Source organism: Leucopleurus acutus (assembly GCF_964270905.1).
Source record: "Leucopleurus acutus genome assembly, chromosome: 6".
Classification (NCBI taxonomy): domain Eukaryota; kingdom Metazoa; phylum Chordata; class Mammalia; order Artiodactyla; family Delphinidae; genus Leucopleurus; species Leucopleurus acutus.
Genome location: NC_139149.1, coordinates 37,610,484 through 37,634,019, shown reverse-complemented (window position 1 = coordinate 37,634,019; position 23,536 = coordinate 37,610,484). Strand labels below are relative to the sequence as shown.

General features: G+C 36.2%; 1 protein-coding gene across 2 annotated transcripts in view; it reads right to left on the bottom strand.

Moving 5' to 3' along the window:
* The window catches only part of EPC2 (enhancer of polycomb homolog 2), a 107,416-nt gene that overhangs the window by 36,287 nt on the left and 47,593 nt on the right, over positions 1-23,536 (bottom strand). For both annotated transcript variants that reach the window (XM_082840741.1, XM_082840742.1), the window contains exon 3: positions 3,962-4,107. In XM_082840741.1, coding sequence (XP_082696867.1) covers positions 3,962-4,107 — 146 coding nt within the window. The remainder of the gene's footprint in view (positions 1-3,961; positions 4,108-23,536) is intronic.

Genomic DNA, 23,536 nt, shown 5'->3' with positions numbered 1-23,536 from the left:
GTTAGAGAAGAGTTAACACCTATTCTTCTCAAACTCTTCCAAAAAACTGCAGAGGGAGGAATACTCCCAAACCCATTCTACAAGGCCACCATCACCCTGATACCAAAACCAGACAAAGACATCACAAAAAAAGAAAATAACAGACCAATATATCTATCACTGATGAACACAGACGCAAAAACCCTCAACAAAGTACTAGCAAACAGAATCCAACAGCACATTAAAAAGAGCATACACCGTGATAAAGTGGGATTTATCCCAGAGATGCAAGGATTCTTCAATATATGCAAATCAAACAATGCAATACACCATATTAACAAATTAAAGAATAAAAACCATATGATCATCTCAATAGATGCAGAAGAAGCTTCTGACAAAATTCAACACCCACTTATGATAAAAACTCTCCAGAAAGTGGGCATAGAAGGAACCTACCTCAACATAATAAAGGCCATATACAACAAACCAACAGCAAACATCATTCTCAATGTTGAAAAACTGAAAGCATTTTCTCTAAGCTCAGGAACAAGACAAGGTGTCCACTCTCGCTACTATTATTCAATAGTTTAGGAAGCCCTAGCCACGGCAATCAGAGAAGAAAAAGAAATACAAATTATAAAATATGAAGTAAAGCTGTCACTGTTTGCTGATGACATGATACTATACATAGAAAATCCTAAAGATGCCACCAGAAAACTACTAGAACTAATCAGTGAATTTGGGAAGGTTGCAGGCAGGATACAAAATTAAGGCACAGAAATCTCTGGCATTCCTATACACTAACAATGAAAGACCAGAAAGAGAAATTAAGGAAACAATCCCATTTACCACTGCAACAAAAAGAATAAAATACCTAGGAATAAACCTATGTAAGGAGGCAAAAGACCTGTATGCAGAAAACTATAAGACACTGATGAAAGAAATCAAAGACAATGCAAACAGGTGGAGAAATATAACATGATCCTGGATTGGATGACTCAGTATTGTAAAAATGACTATCCTACCCAAAGCAATCTACAGGTTCAATGCAATTCCTATCAAATTACCAATGATATTTTTCACAGAACTAGAACAAAAAATTTTACAATTTGTATGGAAACACAAAAGACCCCAAATAGCTAAAGCAATCTTGCGAAAGAAAAATGGAGCTGGAGGAATCAGGCTCCCTGAGTTCAGACTATACTACAAAGCTACAGTAATCAAGACAGTATGGTACTGGCACAAAAACAGAAATATAGATCAACGGAACAGGATAGAAAGCCGAGAGATAAACCCACACACCTATGGTCACCTAATCTATGACAAAGGAGGCAAGAATATACAATGGAGAAAAGACAGCCTCTTCAATAAATGGTGCTGGGAAAACAGGACAACTACATGAAAAAGAATGAAATTAGAACACTCCCTAACACCATACACAAAAATAAACTCCAAATGGATTAAAGACCTAAATGTAAGACCAGACACTATAAAACTCTTAGAGGAAAACATAGGAAAAACACTCTTTCACATAAATCACAGCAAGATCTTTTATGACCACCTCCTAGAGTAATGAAAGTAAAAACAAAAATAAGCAAATGGGACCTAATTAAACTTAAAAGCTTTTGCACAGCAAAGGAAACCATAAATAAGATGAAAAGACAATCATGGAATGGGAGAAAGTATTTGCAAACGAAGCAACGGACAACGGATTAATCTCCAAAATATACAAACAGCTCATGCAGTTCAATATCAAAAAAACAAACCACCAAATCAAAAAATGGGCGGAAGACCTAAATAGACATTTGCAGATGACATGACACTATACATAGAAAAGAAGAAGACATACACATGGCCAAGAGGCACATGAAAAGATGCTTAACATCACTAATTATTAGAGAAATGCAAATCAAATCTACAATGAGGTTATCACCTCACACGGGTCAGAATGGCCATAATCAAAAAATTTACAAACAATAAATGCTGGAGTGGGTGCAGAGAAAAGGAAACCCTCTTGCACTGCTGGTGGGAATGTAAATTGATACAGCCACTGTGGAAAACACTATGGAGGTTCCTTAAAAAACTAAAAGTAGAACTACCATATGGACCCAGGAATCCCACTCCTGGGTATACCATGAGAAAACCATAATTCAAAGAGACTCATGTACCCCAATGTTCATTGCAGCACTATTTACAACAGCCAGGACATGGAAACAACCTAAAGGTCCATTAACAGATGAATGGATAAAGAAGATGTGATACATATATATAATGGAATATTACTCAGCCATAAAAAGAAATGAAATTGGGTCATTTGTAGAGATGTGGATAAACCTAGAATCTGTCATACAAAGTTAAGTAAGTCAGAAAGAGAAAAACAAGTATCATCTATTAACGCATATATGTGGAATCTAGAAAAATGGTACAGATGAACCTATTTGCAGGGCAGGAATAGAAACACAAACACAGAGAACGGACGAGTGGGCACAGTGGAGGAAGGGGAGGGTGGGATGAATTGGGAGATTAGGTTTGACATAAATACACTACCATGTGTAAAACAGATAGCTGGTGGGAACCTGTTGTATGGCACAAGTAGCTCAGCTCGGTGTATAACTGAATCACTTTGCTGTACAGCAGAAATTAACACAACATTGTAAATCAACCATACTTCAATAGAAAACTTATTTTAATTTAAAAAAATGGGGTCGGGGAGACTGGTAGAAAGGCTAAAAATGCAAGAAAGTCACTTTACAATGGAAAAGTTTGGGAAATGTTCTGAAGAGTTGGTAATGCCTCAGGGAGTTAAAGGACTTACTTGGAAGTTGGGGGGAAAATAATGCATTTGTATAGGTAAACAAGTGAAAACTTTTAACAGTCTAGTGTAAAAAGCTTATTTATTTATAGTGGTAACTTCTTACTACATTAATAAAAATTAGCATATTAATATACCACAGAGGTATACCAACAATTATTTTTTAAAATAGTTTTAAAATGTAATTGTAATATCATCACATGCCCATTATAGTAAATTTTGGAAAATACAGAAAAATAGAATAAAGAACATAAAAATCACCCATAATTCCAGCACCTAAATATAACCATTGTTGGCATTTTGTTGTACATTCTTGTTCTTCTATGCACATGTAGAAATGCTTTAAACAAACCTTCAATAATTCTGTGTCCTGTTTTTGAAATCTCACATTATATAATGATCAACTTCCTGTGCCACTAGATACTCTTCAAAATAACAATTTTTAATGGTTGTATGATATTCCATCCTACAGACAACTTATAAGTTATTCTTAACAACCCTGTTCAGAAATCTCTGACACCTTCACTAATTATTTTTCTTGGGAATGATTCCTAGAGGTAGGACCACGAAATCAAAAGGTATAAACATTTTAAGGTTCCTGACATATGCTGCCTAACTGTTTTCCAGAAGAAACATACCATTTTAAATTCTCTATACCATACATAGAATGTCCTATTAAAGAAAATTCTTTATTACTTTGTGAATAATTTTTCCTTCACTTAAAATTTTAAATAATATATAAATAAGTAAAACTAAAATACATTTTAAATGATAAGAGTACCTTAATATAAATCTGAGTAATTGAATTGGTATGAGGTGTCTACCTAAGACACCAGCCAAGCAGTTAAGTTACTGAAGCACCAGAAAGACAGCTCCATGAAAAGGATCAAGAAGATATTATAAGAATGTAACTAGTATTAGTTTTATATCCAAATAAGAAAAAAGTCGGAATTGTACTCTTCATGCTCCTATTCAAAGAAAGTACGCTTAAGTATTCCTTAAGGAATATTGAACTGTCAAGGAATATTGTAAATAGAAATTCTAGGATCTCAGGAAAAGAAATTCAAGAGACAGTAAAATGTAATATACTCAGGTCTAAAGAAAATGCAAAATAAAGCTGCTAATTAGATTAACTGTTAATACAAGAGACATTTTTACAAGGTACAGTACCTGATTAGAACTGGCTTTTTCAAGTCTGTCAATCATAATTTCAAATTGCAAAGGCTTAATTTCCATCTTTCTGTTAAGTCTATTTAATAAGGTCTCATCTTCTGAATCCATATCATAATCTGGTTGTTCGTTGTCTAGATTAAAGGCTAGAAAAGAAAAAAAAATTCTTCAAACTCAGGAGAAATCATGGAGTTATATAGAGTCTATAAATTCAACCACAGGATACTCCCAAAGTATAAAGCATTGACCAAAGAGGAGTTCACGAGCAGACATCAAAAAATTGGTTTTAGAGATTCCGTTGAAGAAAAAATAAATTTTAATTCACATATGATTTAAAGTTTCACAGAACAGTAAAAACAGCAACTAGAACTTTTTATTTTAAAAATAAAGGGTCACAAATATATATATTAAAATATAAAGTAGCAATTATAAAAAAAGATATTTATTCACATGGTAGTTGGGAGCATAAAGAGAAGCTATGGAACTAAATTAACAGTCCAGAAATAAACTCAAGTATAAAATATATGATAGGAATGGCATTTCAAATCACTGGAGATAAAACAGATTTAAACAAACAAAAAAAAGAGGTGCTGGCCTGACAGACTAGTTTTCTTTAAAAATAAATAAATAAAATTAACATTTGCAACATTATAGATGGACCTGAGGGCGTTATGCTAAATGAAATAAGTCAGAGAGAGACAAATAATGTATGATCTCACTTCTATGTGGAACCTAAAAAACAACCCAAACTCATAGAAAGAGATCAGACTTGTGGTTACCAGAGGCAGAGGGTGGGAGGAAAGGGAAATAGAGGAAGGTGGAGGAGGAAGAGTATGAAAAATAAGAAAAATTGATAGGAAAGTATAATTTTCAAAATTTCACTTTTTTGGGGTACAGTTTCTTCTCTTGGCTATCTCTCAGGCTTTATCATCCATTAACAAAGAGAACAACCAATATGTCACGTTATCAAGAGATACTGCTTGGAATATTCTTAGGGATGTGAGCTAACAGCAAGAAATATGCTGTTTAAAATGAAATCTTCTTTAAGGATTGCCTAGCTCTGAGAAGTTGAATTCTGAATGTGCCCAGAAATTTATTTCTGGGCCCCTGAAGTCAACTGCTTCTTTTTATGAACTGACAAAAATCAGCATGAGGTACTCACTAATATTTAGAATGGACCACTATAATTTGATTTACATTAGTACTATAAAAAGTATACACATTCCTGCTATAACATGATATATGAGTTCCTCAAAAAAAAAATCCTCTATATGCAAAATTGTACACCAAAAATAACAGGCTTATGTAAAATCTATGTAACTTTGTGTTATCAGAGTCCAAGCAAACCATAAACGTTACAGTAGATGGCCACGTCTACTACCTCAAGGGATACTAAAAATGCACAAAAATAACAGAATGGAATTGCTGGCTTGTGGATACTGAGAGAACACAGACTGTAAGGGAACTTGGCGCGTTGGGGCTCCAGCAGGAAATGCAACCTGCCTCTATATGAGACCTGTGCAAGGCTAGGGGGTATACCTTTCTGGGAAAGGCATCTTAGGTGCAGGCACTCATTTTTAATTTTTTTTTTTTTTGCGGTACGCGGGCCTCTCACTGTTGTGGCCTCTCCCGTTGCGGAGCACAGGCTCCGGACGCGCAGGCTCCGCGGCACGTGGGATTTTCCCGGACCGTGGCACGAACCCGTGTCCCCTGCATCGGCAGGCGGACTCTCAACCACTGCGCCACCAGGGAAGCCCTAATTTTTTTAATATAGAGTTGAAAGGACTCTTTCCATGTTGAGCAGTCAAGGAAAAGCCTTTGCTCCTCCCTACTGAAGATTTTAATCCTTCTGTTGCTATTCCAGCCCCCTCTGGCAAAGAAAAATCATAGAAGAACCAGGACAACTTCCATGTAGTATTGACCTCATTCCCCCCTTTTATTGATTGTTGTTGAGCTAATTGGTATCATAAACACTTGTGCAGAGTAGTCTGTACAGCAAATGTGTATTACTAAGAACAAAAGTAATAATTTTATCCAGATCACCTGTCCTGATATTATTTTTCTTATAAAATCCTAAATAATACAGATTCCCCATGTCACAGCTCTTTTTGTAATGAATGAGATATTGTTTATAAATCTACCAATTGATAAATAAATGAGAGAAATGTATATAAAAATATTTCACAGGCAATCAACTACATAATTATATAAGCATCTATGTTACTACTCACATTCAATTTGCATTCAAAGCACTTTTTTTTGGATGGGGGTGTCAAGAGAAAGTGTTTTATTTTTTTAATGTGGTAAAATACAAGTAACAAAATTTATTATCTTAACCATTTTTAAGTGTACAGTTTAGTGATATTAGGTACACTCACAATGCTGTGCAATCACCACCACCATCCATCTCTAGAAAGCACAAGAAGGATTTTATAATTTCCTACTACCATTTCTTTTGCTTATGCTACCAAAAATATGGATATACTAATTACTGTCTAGAAATAATACCTACCTCCTACATGTATCACAGAAACAACTTACAGAGTAAATCAAAAGATGTTTGTAAAACATACAAAATCCTGGTTTAGTACTAATTCAATTTATTAAATGCTTACTTAATACGTCAGGTAGAAAGCTAGGTATGGTAGATGAAGAGATGAATCCCTGTCTGTAGTTCCTCATTTGGAGTTTGACAGTATTGACTTATACTTGTAAACACTCCTGTATAGGAAAAGAACTTTCCGTCTCTCAAGATTTTCCTCCCAAACACACATACCTGGTGGTCACTGGGCTTAGAACATTGTTTTTGTGTGTGTGTGTGTTTAAAAATCATTACTTATTTATTTCTCCCGCAGTGCATCCCAAGTCTCTCCTACATCTGGTTAGTTCCAAAACTATTCAACTCCAGAACTGGTCCAGCAATGCAGCTGCCTGCAGCCGAGCCTGGGAATTGTCAGATATCTGCCAAGGTGTTGTAAGGCATGGGCTGTGTCCAGAGATGGAAGTGTGGAAAGCAACCCTCCCAGTACCACTCAGCTCCACGTCTGTCAAGCACCTGGCTCAGGTGGGGCTTAGAATACTGTTTGTTTGTCTTAACAAAGCATTATAATATATCCTTTGAATTACATGACCATATCCCAGTTTACATCTTTTCTGTCCTCTGATTTAGAGGAGCAGTATGGCTATATATCATGCTTCTTTTGGATACTTGCAGTAAAGAGGTCAACTTGGGTACATATTTCTGAATTCTAGTTCTTTGGAAGGGAATTGCACCCCTGATGGATACTGTGTGCTACCGATGAGAACAATGCAATTTCCATTCCAAATGAGTAAACCCTTTTAAAACAAGCCTGGCAATATCCCTCATGTTCTTCCTTTCCTACCAGGTCCCAGGCAATATGGCTCTAGGAAATAAAGAGAAAAAAGGCCATTCTGCCATCAAAAAGAGAGTGACCAGAGAATACATTACGAATATTCACAAACACATCCATGGAACATGTACCTCATATATCGAGAAATCTGAAAACTCACCATGAAGGAGATGGAAACACCTCATGGGTATACTGCTAACAAGCTCAACAAAGCTGTCTGGACTAAAAGATTAGGAATGCACACAACCATATTTGGGCTTGTTTATTCAGAAAACATTAACATGAAGATTTACTGAAGAAGCTCTATACACTGGTCACCTATGTACATATCCTCACTTTCAACTTGCAGAGGGACAGGAGAACAGTTTACAAATCTGAAGACCAGAAGGCTTTGCATTTCTTCCTTCTACACAGCATAGAGTAATAGGTATCTTGTAAAACAATGGGCAAACTAGGGTCATCTGTGTGGTCTACAAAGCATCTAATAATAAGCTGGTCTGCACCAAGACCCCAATGAGAAACAAAATTGTGCTCATCAATAGCACACAATACCTAGCAAAGGTACAAGTCCCACTATGCACTGTTCCTGAGTCACAAGGGGCAAAGCTGACTCCTAAGAAGAAAATTTAAACAAAGGCAGTCAAAAAATTTAAAACAAATATGATTAAGAAGGAAAATTTCTGAAGGAGTTCCTCCTCCACAGCAGACAAAGCTTCCTGAGAGCTTCGCTTCAAGGTCTGGCCAATGTGGTCAAGTGGCTAAGTAGATCGCTTTATGTGCTCAAGAGTGAGAAACTGGAGTTCCATCTAAGGAAGATCAGGGCCCACAGAGGCAGACCCTTCTCCCTACCATCTTAGTTCAAAAACCAAACAAACCCCAACAGACAGTTAGTATGAAAAAAGTAATTGTTTAAAATCACAAAGTTACTAACAAGGAGAAAAAAAAGGGCTGCCCAATCCACCTCGAATACTTCCAGTGAAGGGGCAGACAGATGTATTGTTTGACAGCTGCTTCTTACACTGAGTCAGTATCTGTCTTGTATATTTCTTCTTCCACACCTCTAACAATTAAGTTTACTTTCATGTTAAAGAAAAAATTTTCACCTAAAAATTCACTCATACACACATTTTTATCTTCAATTTGAAACAGAAACAAACCATAAACAATACTCTTGAGATTTAAAAGTTTCACATGTAGATAAAGTGATATAAACAAGAGAGCAGCAATTCCTGATTTTAAATGTTTTTTTATTATCAAAATTACTCCATTTTTATTAGTGAACATTTTTTACCTAAAGTTGCTTGTCTTCTGAACAGGAATCAAAGAAAAGGCTGCAGACACTAAAGGCCATGAGAATGGAGACAATATTTATTACTATGCTTTCAGATTCCTTTCCTTATGAGTTTATTTTCTCTGAAGATCAACATATATCATTAAGGGTCTATAATGTGCTAGGTTCTAAAAACAGAAAGGAAGAATGGGAATACTCAAGATTGTAAAAAAAATTTTTAAATCTATATGCAACCTGTCAAGAGGAAAACTAGAATAAACAAAATATGCTGGGAGATCTAGACTCCAATTACCTTTACCCAAATTATATAGTAGTTACTCTTCTCTAGTAAACAGAGGGTAAAAATCTTAAAAAGTAATAGTTCTGGGACTTCCCTGGTGGTGCAGTGGTTAAGAATCTGCCTGCCAATGCAGGGGACACGGGTTTGATCCCTGGTCCAGGAAGATCCCATGTGCCACGGAGCAACTAACCCCGTGTGCCACAACTACTGAGCCTGTGCTCTAGATCCCGTGAGCCACAACTACTGAGCCCATGAACCAAAACTACTGAAGCCTACATGCTCTAGGGCCCATGTGCCGCAACTACTGAGCCCACGTGCTGCAACTACTGAAGCCCGCGTGCCCAGAGCCTGTGCTCCACAACAAGAGAAGCCACTGTAATGAGAAATCCGTGCACCGCAACCAAGAGTAGCCCTCGCTTGCTGCAACTAGAGAAAGCCTGCATGCAGCAATAAAGACCCACCGCAGCCAAAAAAAAAAAAAAAAAAAAAAAGGAATAGTTCCTAAGGATAGTTGCAGACCAAAACCCCGATGTTCAATTAATCATGTAATTCCCTTTCCTTGTGTTGGTGGAAAAACAACAGGTGTGGAGGAAAATTACATAACTAAAAAATGTAAAAAATGTTTACTCAACAATATTTAATACAGTAAAAATCTCACTGTCATAAAGTAAACTGGATAATTTTCATTTTTAAAAAGTTTTTTTTCTTATTCCTGGAATCCATTTTGAATTTTCTCTTTCAAATCTCCTTGTTACCTTTTTTCTTTTTCTAGTATGCCAGGGTCACATTAAAAAGCAAGACAAAACAAAAAAGTTTACAAATAATAAAAAGTTACATGACCTAGAGTTGGAAACATCTTATCTTACAGATCAGAAAACTGAGGTTAAGAACTTTGGTGAGTTGAGCACAGGTTTCAGGGTCTTGACTCAGAGCTCAGTGCTTCTCCCACTATACCACACAGATGCTAAATTAAACCCTTCTAATCATAATAACTGTAATAAAAAGTTCTTTGACTGTCAACAGGAAATAAATTAAAAGACTGTTTTTGTTCAGCCATGGACTTAAATTATTAAGATAATAAATTACATACATTTAATAACCAAAGATAAAAAAGATTAATTTACAAATAAAACAAATGCCAGTTGACTACAATGCATGTAAAAGAAGATACTGCGAACCCAATGCACCAGGCACTCAAGGATTTGTTAAAAACAAACAATAGGGCTTCCCTGGTGGCGCAGTGGTTGAGAATCCTCCTGCTGATGTAGGGGACATGGGTTCGCGCCCCGGTCCGGGAAGATCCCACATGCCGCGGAGCGGCTGGGCCTGTGAGCCATCACCGCTGAGCCTGCATGTCCAGAGCCTGTGCTCTGCAACGGGAGACCACAATAGTGAGAGGCCCGCGCACCAAAACAAAAAAAACCCAAAAAAACCCACAAACAATAAAAATTAAAATGAGAACGAACTCTAATAAGACTTTCCCACTTAAAGTTATTTTACATCTAGAAAATGTCCAACATTTACCTATGAATCATCAATGATAATTTTTTTAACATAAAAAGAAGCAACATTATACAAAGTTCCTACTTTCATGCATCTTTAAATTTCTTAAATGCTTACTTCTGGACACTATTTGCCAATATCCAATCCCTTTTTGTTTCTTTTTTTTTCCTTTCTTTCTTTTTTCCCCCAATCCCTTTGATGCAAGCAACAAAATAAGACGGAGGCACTAGTGCACCTTGTTTTGTAAAGGTTCTTCTTTGAAAGTATTAACAATAACACTTATAAGAGTGTCATTCATTTAAAAACTCTCTAGTCTACCTCTTCTTCCAGCTCTGCATTTCCTTTCTTATACAACTTTCCAAAATTATGTTTATTAATCCTTTGAACCCAGTAACAACAAACACTGACTATACAACATGTACAACATGTGTAACAGGCTCCCTGATAAATTAAGATAGATAACAACACCATAAAGCATAGAGAAAGTGGTGAAAGGTAATTCCAGACAGAGAGGGTAGCAGGAAAAAAGACAGAGAATATGCTTAACTACAAAAGACATAAATTATCAATAATGAGTTTGGATAGGAGGCTATATGATTCCAATGTACCTTCAAATAGTAGGACAAAAATTCAAAACCATATCTCCACGGAAGCTGTATGCACATATATAAAATGTATATATATATATATATATATATATATATTTTAAAAGTAGAGTTGAAGAGTTTTACAAGTCTAGCATCAGCAATGCTATTGCATATCTAAATCTCAGTTAAATGGAACCCAGTGTACAATAAAGTGGGCTCTGACCAGGTAGAGCTATGAACTAGGAAGCAGTTGGAATAAAACATCTTCCTAAGATCCCACATACTTAACTCTAAGGAAGTCCAGGGATCTGACAAAGGCTCATAAGTCTCTCCTTGACATAAGTAGCATCAAAGCCTTTAAAACAGTGTTTCTCAAACTTAAGCATTCACCAGAATCATCTGATTGAATCAAACAGATTGCTGAGCTTGATGACCAGTTTCTGACCCAGTAGATCTGGAGTGTGCCTTGTGAATTTGTATTTCTAACAAGTTCCCAAGTGATGCTGGACAACATTTTGAAGACCTCTAACCTAAACCCAAGTCTTCACTCTTAAAAGATTATAAACTTTACTTATTCCTAATGTGAAATACAATGAATTTTAAAAATTCTTGTATTGTTAAGATCCTCAGGCTTCAAATAACTTTCAAAGATACTTAATGATGAACTAGTATATCTCAAAGTTCAGAAGCAACCCAAGCACCATCTCCTCCTCTGCTTGGAGCTCTCCAAGGTTCTGATAACCTCCAAATCTAGCTATTCTAAATGTTGTACCAAGAGATCATATGAATCTTGATAAAGTCAGAATTCTTGACTTTGATTCCCCAAGATTTCCTATTGTTATAAGACTTGACTAGAGACCTTACTTACACTTTCCTCCCAATGTATAGAAAAAGAAAGTGAAGTGCAGAAGAGTTCAAGGCCACTTTTTACAAGATTATATAGTGATCCAAGGCTGTCTACCAACTAATTTATTCTGTAAGGAGTTCCAGGTTTATACTATAATCAGGATTATTCTCGTAGTCTTTCTGCTGACTAGCCAACAAACTACATTCCTCTCCCACTTTGAAGAATTCACTTTTTATATTAAAAAAAAGTATTACTGGTCAAAATCAGTAGCAATGACTACAACTATGGGAATCACAGACCATGAGAATGGGTAAGTGGATACTCTGAATTTTCGGGTAGAGATTTTCATAGTTAGAGAGGGGAAGGAGCCTAATGATATCAGATAGGACCCAGGGGGTGTGATACTGATTTTAAAAAAAAAAAAGGTGTATAAAGATAATGATCCCTTTATTCTCCCTCAAATTATGCTTTTTCTTATTAGTCTTCTCTTTTCTCCTCCTTCAGATTCTTCCTCCCGTGTTTTCTAACAACTCAGTAGACAACTGGGCAAGTAACGGTTCAGGACATAAAAATGCTAATGGATTCTAATCACATGAAAAGACCCTCAACCTCATTCATAAGAAATCCAAATTAAAACTATACTGAGAAATCAGAGTAAAATCTGGGTTTCAGGTAATGATAATAATGTACCAGTATCATTTCTTAGATTCAACACATGTGCCACATTAATGCATGATGATAATATTAGAGGAAACTGAAACTGGATGAGAGGTATACAGGAACACTCTGTACTACCGTCACAACTTTCCTGTAAATCTAAAATTTTTCCAAAATCAAAAGTTTATTTTAAAAAAATTACTACTGATACACTGAGGTGTATTATCTCTTACCTACCAACTGGCAAAAATCAAAAAATTCAAAAGCAATCTTTTGACCAGGATATGGGGAAACAAGCTCTCTCATACTTTGCTAGTGGACATACAAACCGGTATAACCCTTAAAGAGGGCAATTTGATAACTTCTGTAAGAAAAAGATATAATCGTACCCTTATGAAATTCTTTATATTCAAAATTATTCACTGAAGCACTATTTGTAATAACAAAAGACAGGAAACAATCCAAGTTTCCTTCCATAGGAAAATGGATAATAAACTGGCACATCCCAAACACAAAGGACTACTTATGCAGCAGTAAAAAGGCATGAGGACACACTCTACACGCTGATACAGGACAATTTCTAGACTATACTCTTACACACACACGCACACACACACAAAATATGCTAAAAAGTACATATAGTGTGTTAATTTTTCTGTAAGAAGGGGTATAAGAATATCATTTCCTATGTACTTCAATTTGTGTAACAAAACCCTAAAAGAATAGATAGACTAATACAAGTGGTTACGTATAAGGGGAGGATGACTAGAGTAGAGGGTAGACAGGGATGAAGTTGTTTTTATTTTGGAATATTCTAAATGCATTATCTATTTAAAGATAAATTAAAATCATGTTACTTTGCGACTCTAAAAATGATTTTGTGTTTTAAGAAAATATTCTGGGTCTGTGATCCCTATGTACTGTGATCCCCAGATTCTTCTGTTCAAACCTCTTATCTTATTCACTCTCAACCAATCTTTCAACAAGTACAGTAGGAGGACAAAAAGCCTCACTCAGACATCTGGGTTCATGCAGTATCTTGGCTTAATTAGTACAAACTAATTCTACAATTATATATTTTATATCAGTAAGAACACACATTCTATTAATATCTATAGTGTAAAATAATTAATAAATAAGTCACAGAAAGAGAACGTATCTTTCTAGCCCACTAAATGGTCAGGAACTTAAGAAATTAAACAGCAGTATTCTTTTTTTTTTTTTTTTGCGGTACTTGGGCCTCTCACTGTTGTGACCTCTCCCGTTGCGGAGCACAAGCTCTGGACGTGCAGGCTCAGCGGCCATGGCTCACGGGCCTAGCTGCTCCGCGGCATGTGGGATCTTCCTGGACCAGGGCACGAACCCGTGTCCCCTGCATCGGGAGGCGGACTCTCAACCACTGCACCACCAGGGAAGCCCTAAACAGCAGTATTCTTATAAATAGACTTGTTTTAATGTTAGCAAAGTATTAAATGGACAAGGAAGTAAACTCAGTATACAGAAGATATCAGAAAGATTTAAAATAGAAATCTTAATAGATCTGAAAAAATCCAAATGTATAAAGCATGAATTAGAGAGCAATGAATAATTTCCTTTACAAAAAGAGACTCTTTAACTAAAGAAGATTTCACCAAATATTCTTTTCAAAAATCAGCCCTACAAAAAAAAAAAAAAAAAAAAAAAACAGCCCTATGGTAGATATATCTCATTTTAAAATACACATTTTAGACTTCAAAACATACTGCAATGACACAATAATCAAATTGGTGTGGCTGCCATAAAGACAGACATACAGACCAATGGAACAGACAGCAAAGAAATAAACCATTATGTATATGACCAAATGATCAAAAAGGGTGCCAAGGCTAAACAATGGAGAAAGGATAGTCTCTTCAACAAATGGTGTTGGAAAAACTGGAAATCCACATGCAAAATATGAAGATGGACACTTATCTTACATCATATAGAAATGTCAACTTGAAACTCCTAGAAGAAAACAAAGGCAGAAAACTTCGTGACACTGGATTTGCCTATGATTACTTGAATATGACACCAATAGCACAGGCTACAAAAGCAAAAATAGACAAATGGGACTGCATCAAACTTAAAAACTTCTGCACAGCAAAGGAAACAATCTAAAGAGTGAAAATATGGAGTGGGAGAAAATATTTACAAAACATATATCTGATAAGGGTATAACATATATCTTTATGTAAGAATATATAAAGAACTCCTACAACTCAAGAACAAAATACCAAATAACCGATTTAAAGGATATGAATAGACAATTTGCCAAAGAAGATATACAAATAGCCAACAAGCATATGAAAAGATGCTAAACATCACTAAACATTAGGGAAACACAAGGCTACAATGAGATGTCATCTCACCCTCATTAGGATGGCCACTTCTAAAATAAAACACAACACAAAAAATTACACTTGGGGTGAAAGTGGAGAAATTGGAACCCCGTGCATTGTTGGTAGGATGATAAAATAGGTGCTGCCACTGTGGAAAAAATATGAAGTTTCCTCAAATATTAAAAGTAGAATTACCATGTGATCCAGCAATCACACTTCTGTGCATATATCCAAAAGAACTGAAAATAGGATCTCAAAGAGATATGTGAACACTCATGTTCACTGCAATGTTATTTACAACTGCCAAGATATGGAAGCAACCAAAATGTCCATCAACAGATGAATGGATAAACTAAATGTGGTATGTACATACAATGGAATATCATTCAACCTTAAAAAAGAAGGAAATCTTGTCATATGCTACAACATGGATGAACTTCAAGGACATTATGCTAAGTGAAATAAGCCAGTCACAAAAAGACAAATACCACAGGATTCCACTTAAAGTAGACAAATTCACAGATACAAAAAGTAGAACGGTGGTTGTCAGGTACTGTGGGGAGGGTGTTAACAGGGAATTGTTTAGTTTCAGTTATACAAAATAAAAAATTCTAGAACTTCCCTGGTGGCGCAGTGGTTAGGAATCCGCCCGCCAATGCAGGGCTCACAGGTTCGAGCCCTGGTCCAGGAAGATCCCACATGCCAGGGAGCAACTAAACCCATGTGCCACAACTACTGAGCCTGCATTCTGGAGCCCGTGAGCCATAACTACTGAGCCTGCATGCCACAACTGCTGAAGCCCGCATGCCTAGAGCCAGTGCTCCGCAACAAGAGAAGCCACCGCAATGAGAAGCCTGCGCACTGCAACAAAGAGTAGCCCCCGCTCGCTGCAACTAGAGAAAGCCCGCACGCAGCAACAAAGACCCAACACAGCCAAAAATGAATAAATAAAATAAATAAATTAAAAAAAAATTCTAGAGATCTGTTGTACAATGATGTGTACATAGTTAACAATACTGTAATGTATACTGAAAAAGTGTTAATAGAGAAAATTTGTTATGTGTTTTTTACCACAACAAAACAACAACAAAAACCCCATTTTAGGGACTTCCCTGGTGGTCCAGCAGTTAAGACTCTGAGCTCCCTACGCTAGGGGCCTGGGTTCGATCCCTGGTCAGGGATCCCGCATGCTGCAACTAAGAGGCCACATGCCGCAACTAAAGATCCCGCACACCACAATGAAGATACCGCACGCTGCACCAAAGATCCTAGAGCAGCCAAATAAATAAATAAATATTTAAAAAACATAACAAAAACACCCATTTTAACCTGAATCAAATCCCAGGAAAACAGGCAAACCCAAATTGAGGAACACTGTACAAAATAAATGGCCTGTACTCAAAAATGTCAGTGGTATGATGCACAAAAGATTTAGGAATAGCCCAAAGCCATCATGTGATGGCTGGATGCAACATATCATCTGAAGTTTTCCTTCACTATTAAGAATATTAATGGGGCAATTATTAAAATACAAATGAGGTGAACAGATTAGGTAACTGCAGTGGCAATTACTGATTTTGATAACTGTGCTTTGGTTATGTAAAAGAATGTGTTTTTAAGAAACACACACTTGGGCTTCCCTGGTGGCGCAGTGGTTGAGAGTCCACCTGCCGATGCAGGGGACACGGGTTCGTGCCCCAGTCCGGGAAGATCCCACATGCCGTGGAGTGGCTAGGCCCGTGAGCCATGGCCGCTGAGCCTGCGCGTCCGGAGCCTGCACGTCCGGAGCCTGTGCTCCGCAACGGGAGAGGCCACAACAGTGAGAGGCCCGCGCACGGCAAAAAAAACCCAAAAATAACGTGGAAGTAACGACATTGCTGAACTCAACACCACTATCAATCATATTATGGATATAATAGACATCCATAGACCACATCATCCAACAACACAGATTACACATTCTTTCCAAGCTCATAGGGAACACTGACCAAGATACCACATCCTGGGACATAAAAAAACACCTTAATAAATTTAAAAGAATAAAAATCATACAATATCTGCTCTCACATCACAATGGAATTAAACTAGCAATCAATAAGAGAAGCATAGCAGGAAAATCCCAAAATACTTAGATATTAAACAATACACTTATAAATATGGTCAAAGATGAAATATCAAGAGAAATTTTAAAATATTTTGAACTAAATGAAAATGTAACTCATCAAAATTTGTGGGATGTAACCCCCCAAAAAAAAAAACCAAAAAAAAAAATCTGTGGGATGTAAAATGCAGTGCTTAGAAGAAAATTTAAGCATTGAATGCATATATTAGAAAAGAAGAAAGATCTAAAATCAATAATCTAATCTTCCACCTGTGGGAACTGGAAAAGAAAGAGCAAATTAAATCCAAAGTAAGCAGAAAAAAAGAAATAGAGTAAAAAATAGAGCAAAAATCAGTGAAATCAATAGAGAAAAATATCAACAAAACCAAAAGCTGGTTTTTGGAAAAGATCAGTAAAATCAATAAGGCTCTAGCCAAGCTAACTCAGAAAAAACGAGACAACATAATTACTAATATCAGAAATTTAAAAATAGGGAGCATCACTACCGAATCCATGGACATTAAAAGGATGGTCAAAGAATACTGTAAACAATTCTATGCCCACAAATTTGATAACCTTTATGAAATGGACTAATTCCTTGAAAGACACAATCTGCCAAAACTCACACAAGAAAAAATATACAATCTGAATAGGGCTGTCTCTATTAAAGACAAGAAAAAATATACAATCTGAATAGGCCTGTCTCTATTAAAGAAATTGAATCAATAATTAATAATCTTCCAAAACTGAAAGTACCAGGCACAGATGGGCTCACTGGTGAATTTTACCTAACATTTAAGGAAGAAATCGTATCAATACTCTACAATGTCTTTCAGAAGATAGAAGCAGAGGGAATTCTTCCTAACTCATTCTATGAGGCCAGCATTACCCTAATACCAAAATCAGATAAAGACATTACAAGAAAACTACAGACCAATATCTCTCATGAACATAGAAGCAAAAATCCTCAATAAAACAGAATCTAAAACTGTATAAAAAGAATTATACTCCATGACCAAGTGAGATTTATCACAGTACCTGTGATAAATACCTTTTTTCCCTGCAAAGCTGAGAAAAAAAAAAATCAATGAATGTAATCCACCACATCAACAAAGAAAAAAATCAAAATTATATCAATAGATATAATTATTTCTGCTCTATTTTGCTTTCTGGTCAAACCAAAAACCAAAACTCTATTGGTATCAGTAGATTTCTGCTCTATTTCTTATCCTATTTCTTTTCTTCTGTTTACTTTGGATTTAATTTGCCTTCCTTTTACAGTTCCCACAGGTGGAAGATTAGATTACTGATGCAGAAATAGTGCAGAAAAAGCATTTAACAAAATCCAACATCCATTCATGATAAAAACTGACAGCAAACTAGGAATAGAGGGAAATTTCCTCAACTTGATAAAGAACATCTACAAAAAACTTACAGCAAACATCATACTTAGTGGTGTGAAACTAAGAGCTTTCCTACTAATATCAGAAACAATGCAAGGATGTCCCCTCTCAGCACTGCTTTTCAACGTTGTACCAGAAGTCCCAGCTAACGCAGTAAGAAAAAAAAAAAAAAAAGGAAACGAAAACTATAAAGACTCGGAAGGGAGAAATTAAACTGTCTTTGTTCACAGATGATAAGCTTGTCTATGTACATATGTATATACATTCTATTAAAGAAATGACCCAAAACTCCTGGAACTAAGTGATTATAGCAAGGTTGCAGAATACAAGGTTAATATACAAAAGTCAAACACTTTCCTATATACTGCAATGAGAAAGTGGAATTTGAAACTAAAAACACAAAACCATTTACATTAGCATCCAAAAAAATGAAACATTAAGGTACAAATCTAACAAAATACGTAAAAGTTCTATATGAGGAAAACAACAAAACTCTGGTGAAACATATCAAAGAATTAAATAAATGGAAAGACAGTCATGTTTATGGGTAGGAAGACTCAATTTGGTTAACACATCAGCTTTTCCCAACTTGATCTAAAGAGTCAACGCAATCTCAATCGAAATCCCAGCAAGTCATTTTGTGTATCAATCAGTACTGACAAAGTGATTCTCAAGTTTATATGAAGAATCAAAAAAATCCAGAATAGTCAACAGAATACTGAAGAAGAATAAAGTCAGAGGACTGACTTCAAGACTTACTATGAAGCTACAGTAATTCAGACAGTGTGCTATTGACCAAAAAATAGACAAAAAGATCAGTGGAAGAGAACAGAGGGTCCAGAAATAGCCCCATACAAATACACTCAACTGATCTTTGACAAAGGAGCAAAGACAAATTCAATGGAAAAAGAATAGTCTTTTCAACAAACAGTGCTGGGACAACTGGACATCCATATTAAAAAAGATGAATCTAGGCACAGACCTTACACCCTTCACAAAAATTAACTCAAAATGAATCACAGACCTAAATGTAAAACAGACCTATAAATCTATTAGAAAGTAACATAGGAGAAAATCTAGATGCTCTTATGTTTGGTGATGAAATTTCAGAAATACCACCAAAAGCAAGATCCATGAAAGAAAAAAATTAAGTTAGACCTCTTTAAAATTAAGAACTTCTCCTCTATGAAGGACACTATTAAAAGAATGAAAAGAAAACCACAGACTGCGAGAAAATATTTTAAAAACTCATATCTGATAAAGGACTCCAAAATATACACAGAACACTTAAAATTCAACAGTAAGAAAACAAAGATCCCAATTAAAAAATGGGTAAAAGATCCAACAGACACCTCACCAAGGAAGATATACAAACTGCACATAATGATACGAAAAGGTACTCAACATCCTAGGTTATTAGGGAATTACAAGTCAAAATAATGAGATACCATTACATACCTATTAGAATAGCTAAAATTCTAAAATTGACAATACCAAGAGCTGATGAGGATACAGAGCAACATGAGCTCTCGTTCACTGCTGGTAGAAGTGCAAAATGGAATAGCCACTTTGGAAGTCAGTTTGGCAGTTTCTTACAAAGCTAAACACTGCCTTACTGTACAAACCAACAATTGCACTCCTAGGTATTTACCCAAAAGAGATAAAAACTTACGTCCACATAAAAACATGCTATTATTTAGAGTACATTTTTCATAGTTGCCAAAAATTGGAAGCAACCAAGGTGTCCTTCAATAGGTAAATGAATAAACAAACTCTGAATTATCCATACAATGGAATATTATTCAATGATTAAAAAAAAAAACTATCAAGCCAAAAAAAAGTTAGAAGAATCTTAAATGCAAACTGATAAGTTAAGGAAGCTAGTCTGAAAAGCCTATGTACTGTATAATTTCACCTATATTACATTTTGGAAAAGGCAAAACTACAGAGAGAGCAAAAAGATCAGTGGTTGCCAGGGACCTGAAGGAATGAATAGGTGAAAATACAGGGAGTTTTTATCGTAATTCAACTATTCTATAAGGTAATGTAATGGTGGATCTATGACATGGATTTTTAAAAATCCATAAAACTGTACAACACAAACACCAAAGAGAATGGACTTTAGTTAATAAGGTACTGACTACATTAACTGTAACAAATGTACCACACTAATGCAAGATAATAATTGTGGAAATTTTGTGTGTGTGTGTGTGTGTAGGAGGTAGTATATGGGAATTCGCTGTACTATCTGCTCAATCTTTTGTAAATCTAAAAATGTTTAAAAAAAAACCCTATTAATCCACTTAAAACTATGTAAAGGACCTGAACAGGCATTTGTCCAACGAAGATACATGAATGGCTAACAGGTACATGGAAAGATGCTTGGCCTCACTAATTATTAGGGAAACGCAAATCACAATCACAAGATATTACCGCATGCCTGTTAGAATGACCAGCACCAGAAAGACAAGAGATAACAAATGCTGGTAAGTATGTGGAGAAAAGGGAACCCTTTGTGCACTGTCAGTAGGAATGCAAATTGATAGAACCACTATGGAAAACAGTATGGAGGTTCCTCAAAGAGTTAAAAATAGAACTACAATATGATTCAGCCACCCCACTTCTGGGAATAAGCCAAAGGAAATGAAAACACTGTGTTGAAGAGATATATGCACCCCCATGTTTGCAGCAGCCTTATTTACAATAGCCAAGACATAGAAACAACCTAAGTGCCCATCGACAAACTAAAGTTGTGGTACAATGGAATATTATTCAGCCATTAAAAAGCAGGAAATCCTGCCCATTTACGGGCATTATGGATGGACATTGAGGGCATTATGCTAAGTGAATTGAGTCAGACAGAGAAAGGTAGCAAATACTGTATGATCTCACTTAGAAGTAGATATTAAAAAAAAAATTTCCAACCCCCCATCCCAAACTCATAGAAAGAGAGATCAGACTTGTGATTACCAGAGGTGGGAGGCTGGGGGAGGGATAACTGGATGAAGGTGGTCAAAAGGTACAAACTTCCAGTTATGAGATAAGTAAGTTCTGGGGATGTAATGTACAACATGATGACTATAGTTAACATGGCTCTATGTTACATATGAAAGCTGTTAAGAGAGTAAATCCTAAGAGTTCACATCACAGGGGGAAAAATATTTTTATTCTTTTTTCTTTTTCTGTATATGAAGTGAAGGATGTTAACTAAATTTATTCTGGTAATCATTTCAAAATATGTGTAAGGCAAATCATTATGCTGTACACCTTAAACTTACACAGTCCTGTATGTCAGCTATATCTCAATAAAACTAGAAGAAAAAAAAAAGCATGGATTCTGGAATCTGACTGCCTGGTTCAATTTCTGGCTCGCCTTAATTACAAGGTCTTGGGAGCATGCTTGGGAGCAGGATTTCATTGTGTATATATACCACATCTTCTTTATCCATTCATCTGTTTATGGACACTTAGGTTGCTTCCATATCTTGGCAACTGTAAATAATGCTGCTATGAACATTGAGGTGCATGTATCTTTTCAAACTAGTGTTCTTGTTTTTTTCAGATATACACCCAGGACTGGTACTGCTGGGTCGTATGGTAGTTCTATTTTTAGCTTTTTAAGAAACCTCCATACTGTTCTCTGCAGTGGCTGCACCAATTTACATTCCCACCAACAGTGTATGAGGGTTCCCTTTTCTCTACATCCTCACCAACGTTTGTTATTTTTTTTCTTTTTGATGACAGACATTCTGACAGGTGTGAGGTGACACCCCATTGTGGTTTTGATTTGCATTTCCATGATGATTAGTGATGCTGATCATCTTTTCATGTGCCTGTTGCCCATCTGCATGTCCTCTTTGGAAAAATGTCTATTCAGTTCTTCTGCCCGCCCCCCCTCGTTTTTCTGGCCATGCCAGGCAGCACGTGGGATCTTAGTTTCCCTGCCAGGGACTGAACACGCGCCCCCTGCATTGGAGTGCTGAGTCTTAACCACTGGACCACCAGGGAAGTCCCCTTCTACCCATTCATAAATCAGGTTGTGTTTTTGATGTTGAGTTGTATGCACTGTTTATATATTTGGATATTAATCCCTTATTGATATCATTTGCAAATATTTTCTCCCATTCAGTACATTGTCTTTTCATCTTGTCAGTAGTTTCCTTTCTTGCACAAAAGCTTTTAAGTCTAATTAGGTCCCATTTGTTTATTTTTGCTTTTATTTCCTTTACTTTAGGAGACACATCCAAAAAAATATGGCTGCAATTTATGTCAGAGTGTTCTGCCTATTTTTTCCTCTAGGAGTTTTATAGTATCCAGTCTTACATTTAATCCATTCTTAGTTTATTTTTGCATATGGTGTTAGAGAATGTTCTAATTTCATTCTTTTACAAGTAGCTGTCCAGTTTTCCAAACACCACTTATTGAAGAGATTGTCTTTTCTCTATTGTATATTGTTGCCTCTTTTGTTGTAGATTAATTGACCATAAGCAAGTGGGTTTATTTCTGGGCTCTCTATCCTGTTTCATTGATCTATGTGTCTGTTTTTGTGCCAGTACCATACTGTTTTGATTACTGTAGCTTTGTAGTATAGTCTGAAGTCAGGGAGCATGATTCCTCTGGCTCTGTTCTTCTTTCTCAAGATTGTTTTGGCTATTCAGGGTCTTTTCTGTTTCCACACACATTTTAAAAGTATTGTTCTAGTTTTGTGAAAAATGCCCATGGTAATTTTTTTAAAATAGTGGACATAAGTAAATGCATATAGGCCCAAGGGGCATGCTCCTTGTACTCAGACTTCTCTTTCACTTCTCTATCCCAGACTGTCAAATGATTATTTCGCTTTCCCAAATACCTGGAATGACTTAATATGTAATTTTCTAAGTTTTAGGGCTCCTCATCCTTTCCTGGATTAGTAGTTACCCAGATACTGCTCTACCATTTTAGCACTACTGCCCACACTCACAGCTTTATCCAAGGATAGGAGGCTCAGCACAATCTTGAGAAGAGAGGAAGACCCTTAAAGCCAGCTAACCTGAATGCAGGTTGCCCTCAGGGCCTGACCTTGCTCACTGCCCCTGATATCACTCCTCTAACCACCTCAACCTGGAATCTAGCTTCACCTGGAATGTGTTATCCACAAATCTGATACAATCCACTCCTATACTTGTGGCCTGGCTT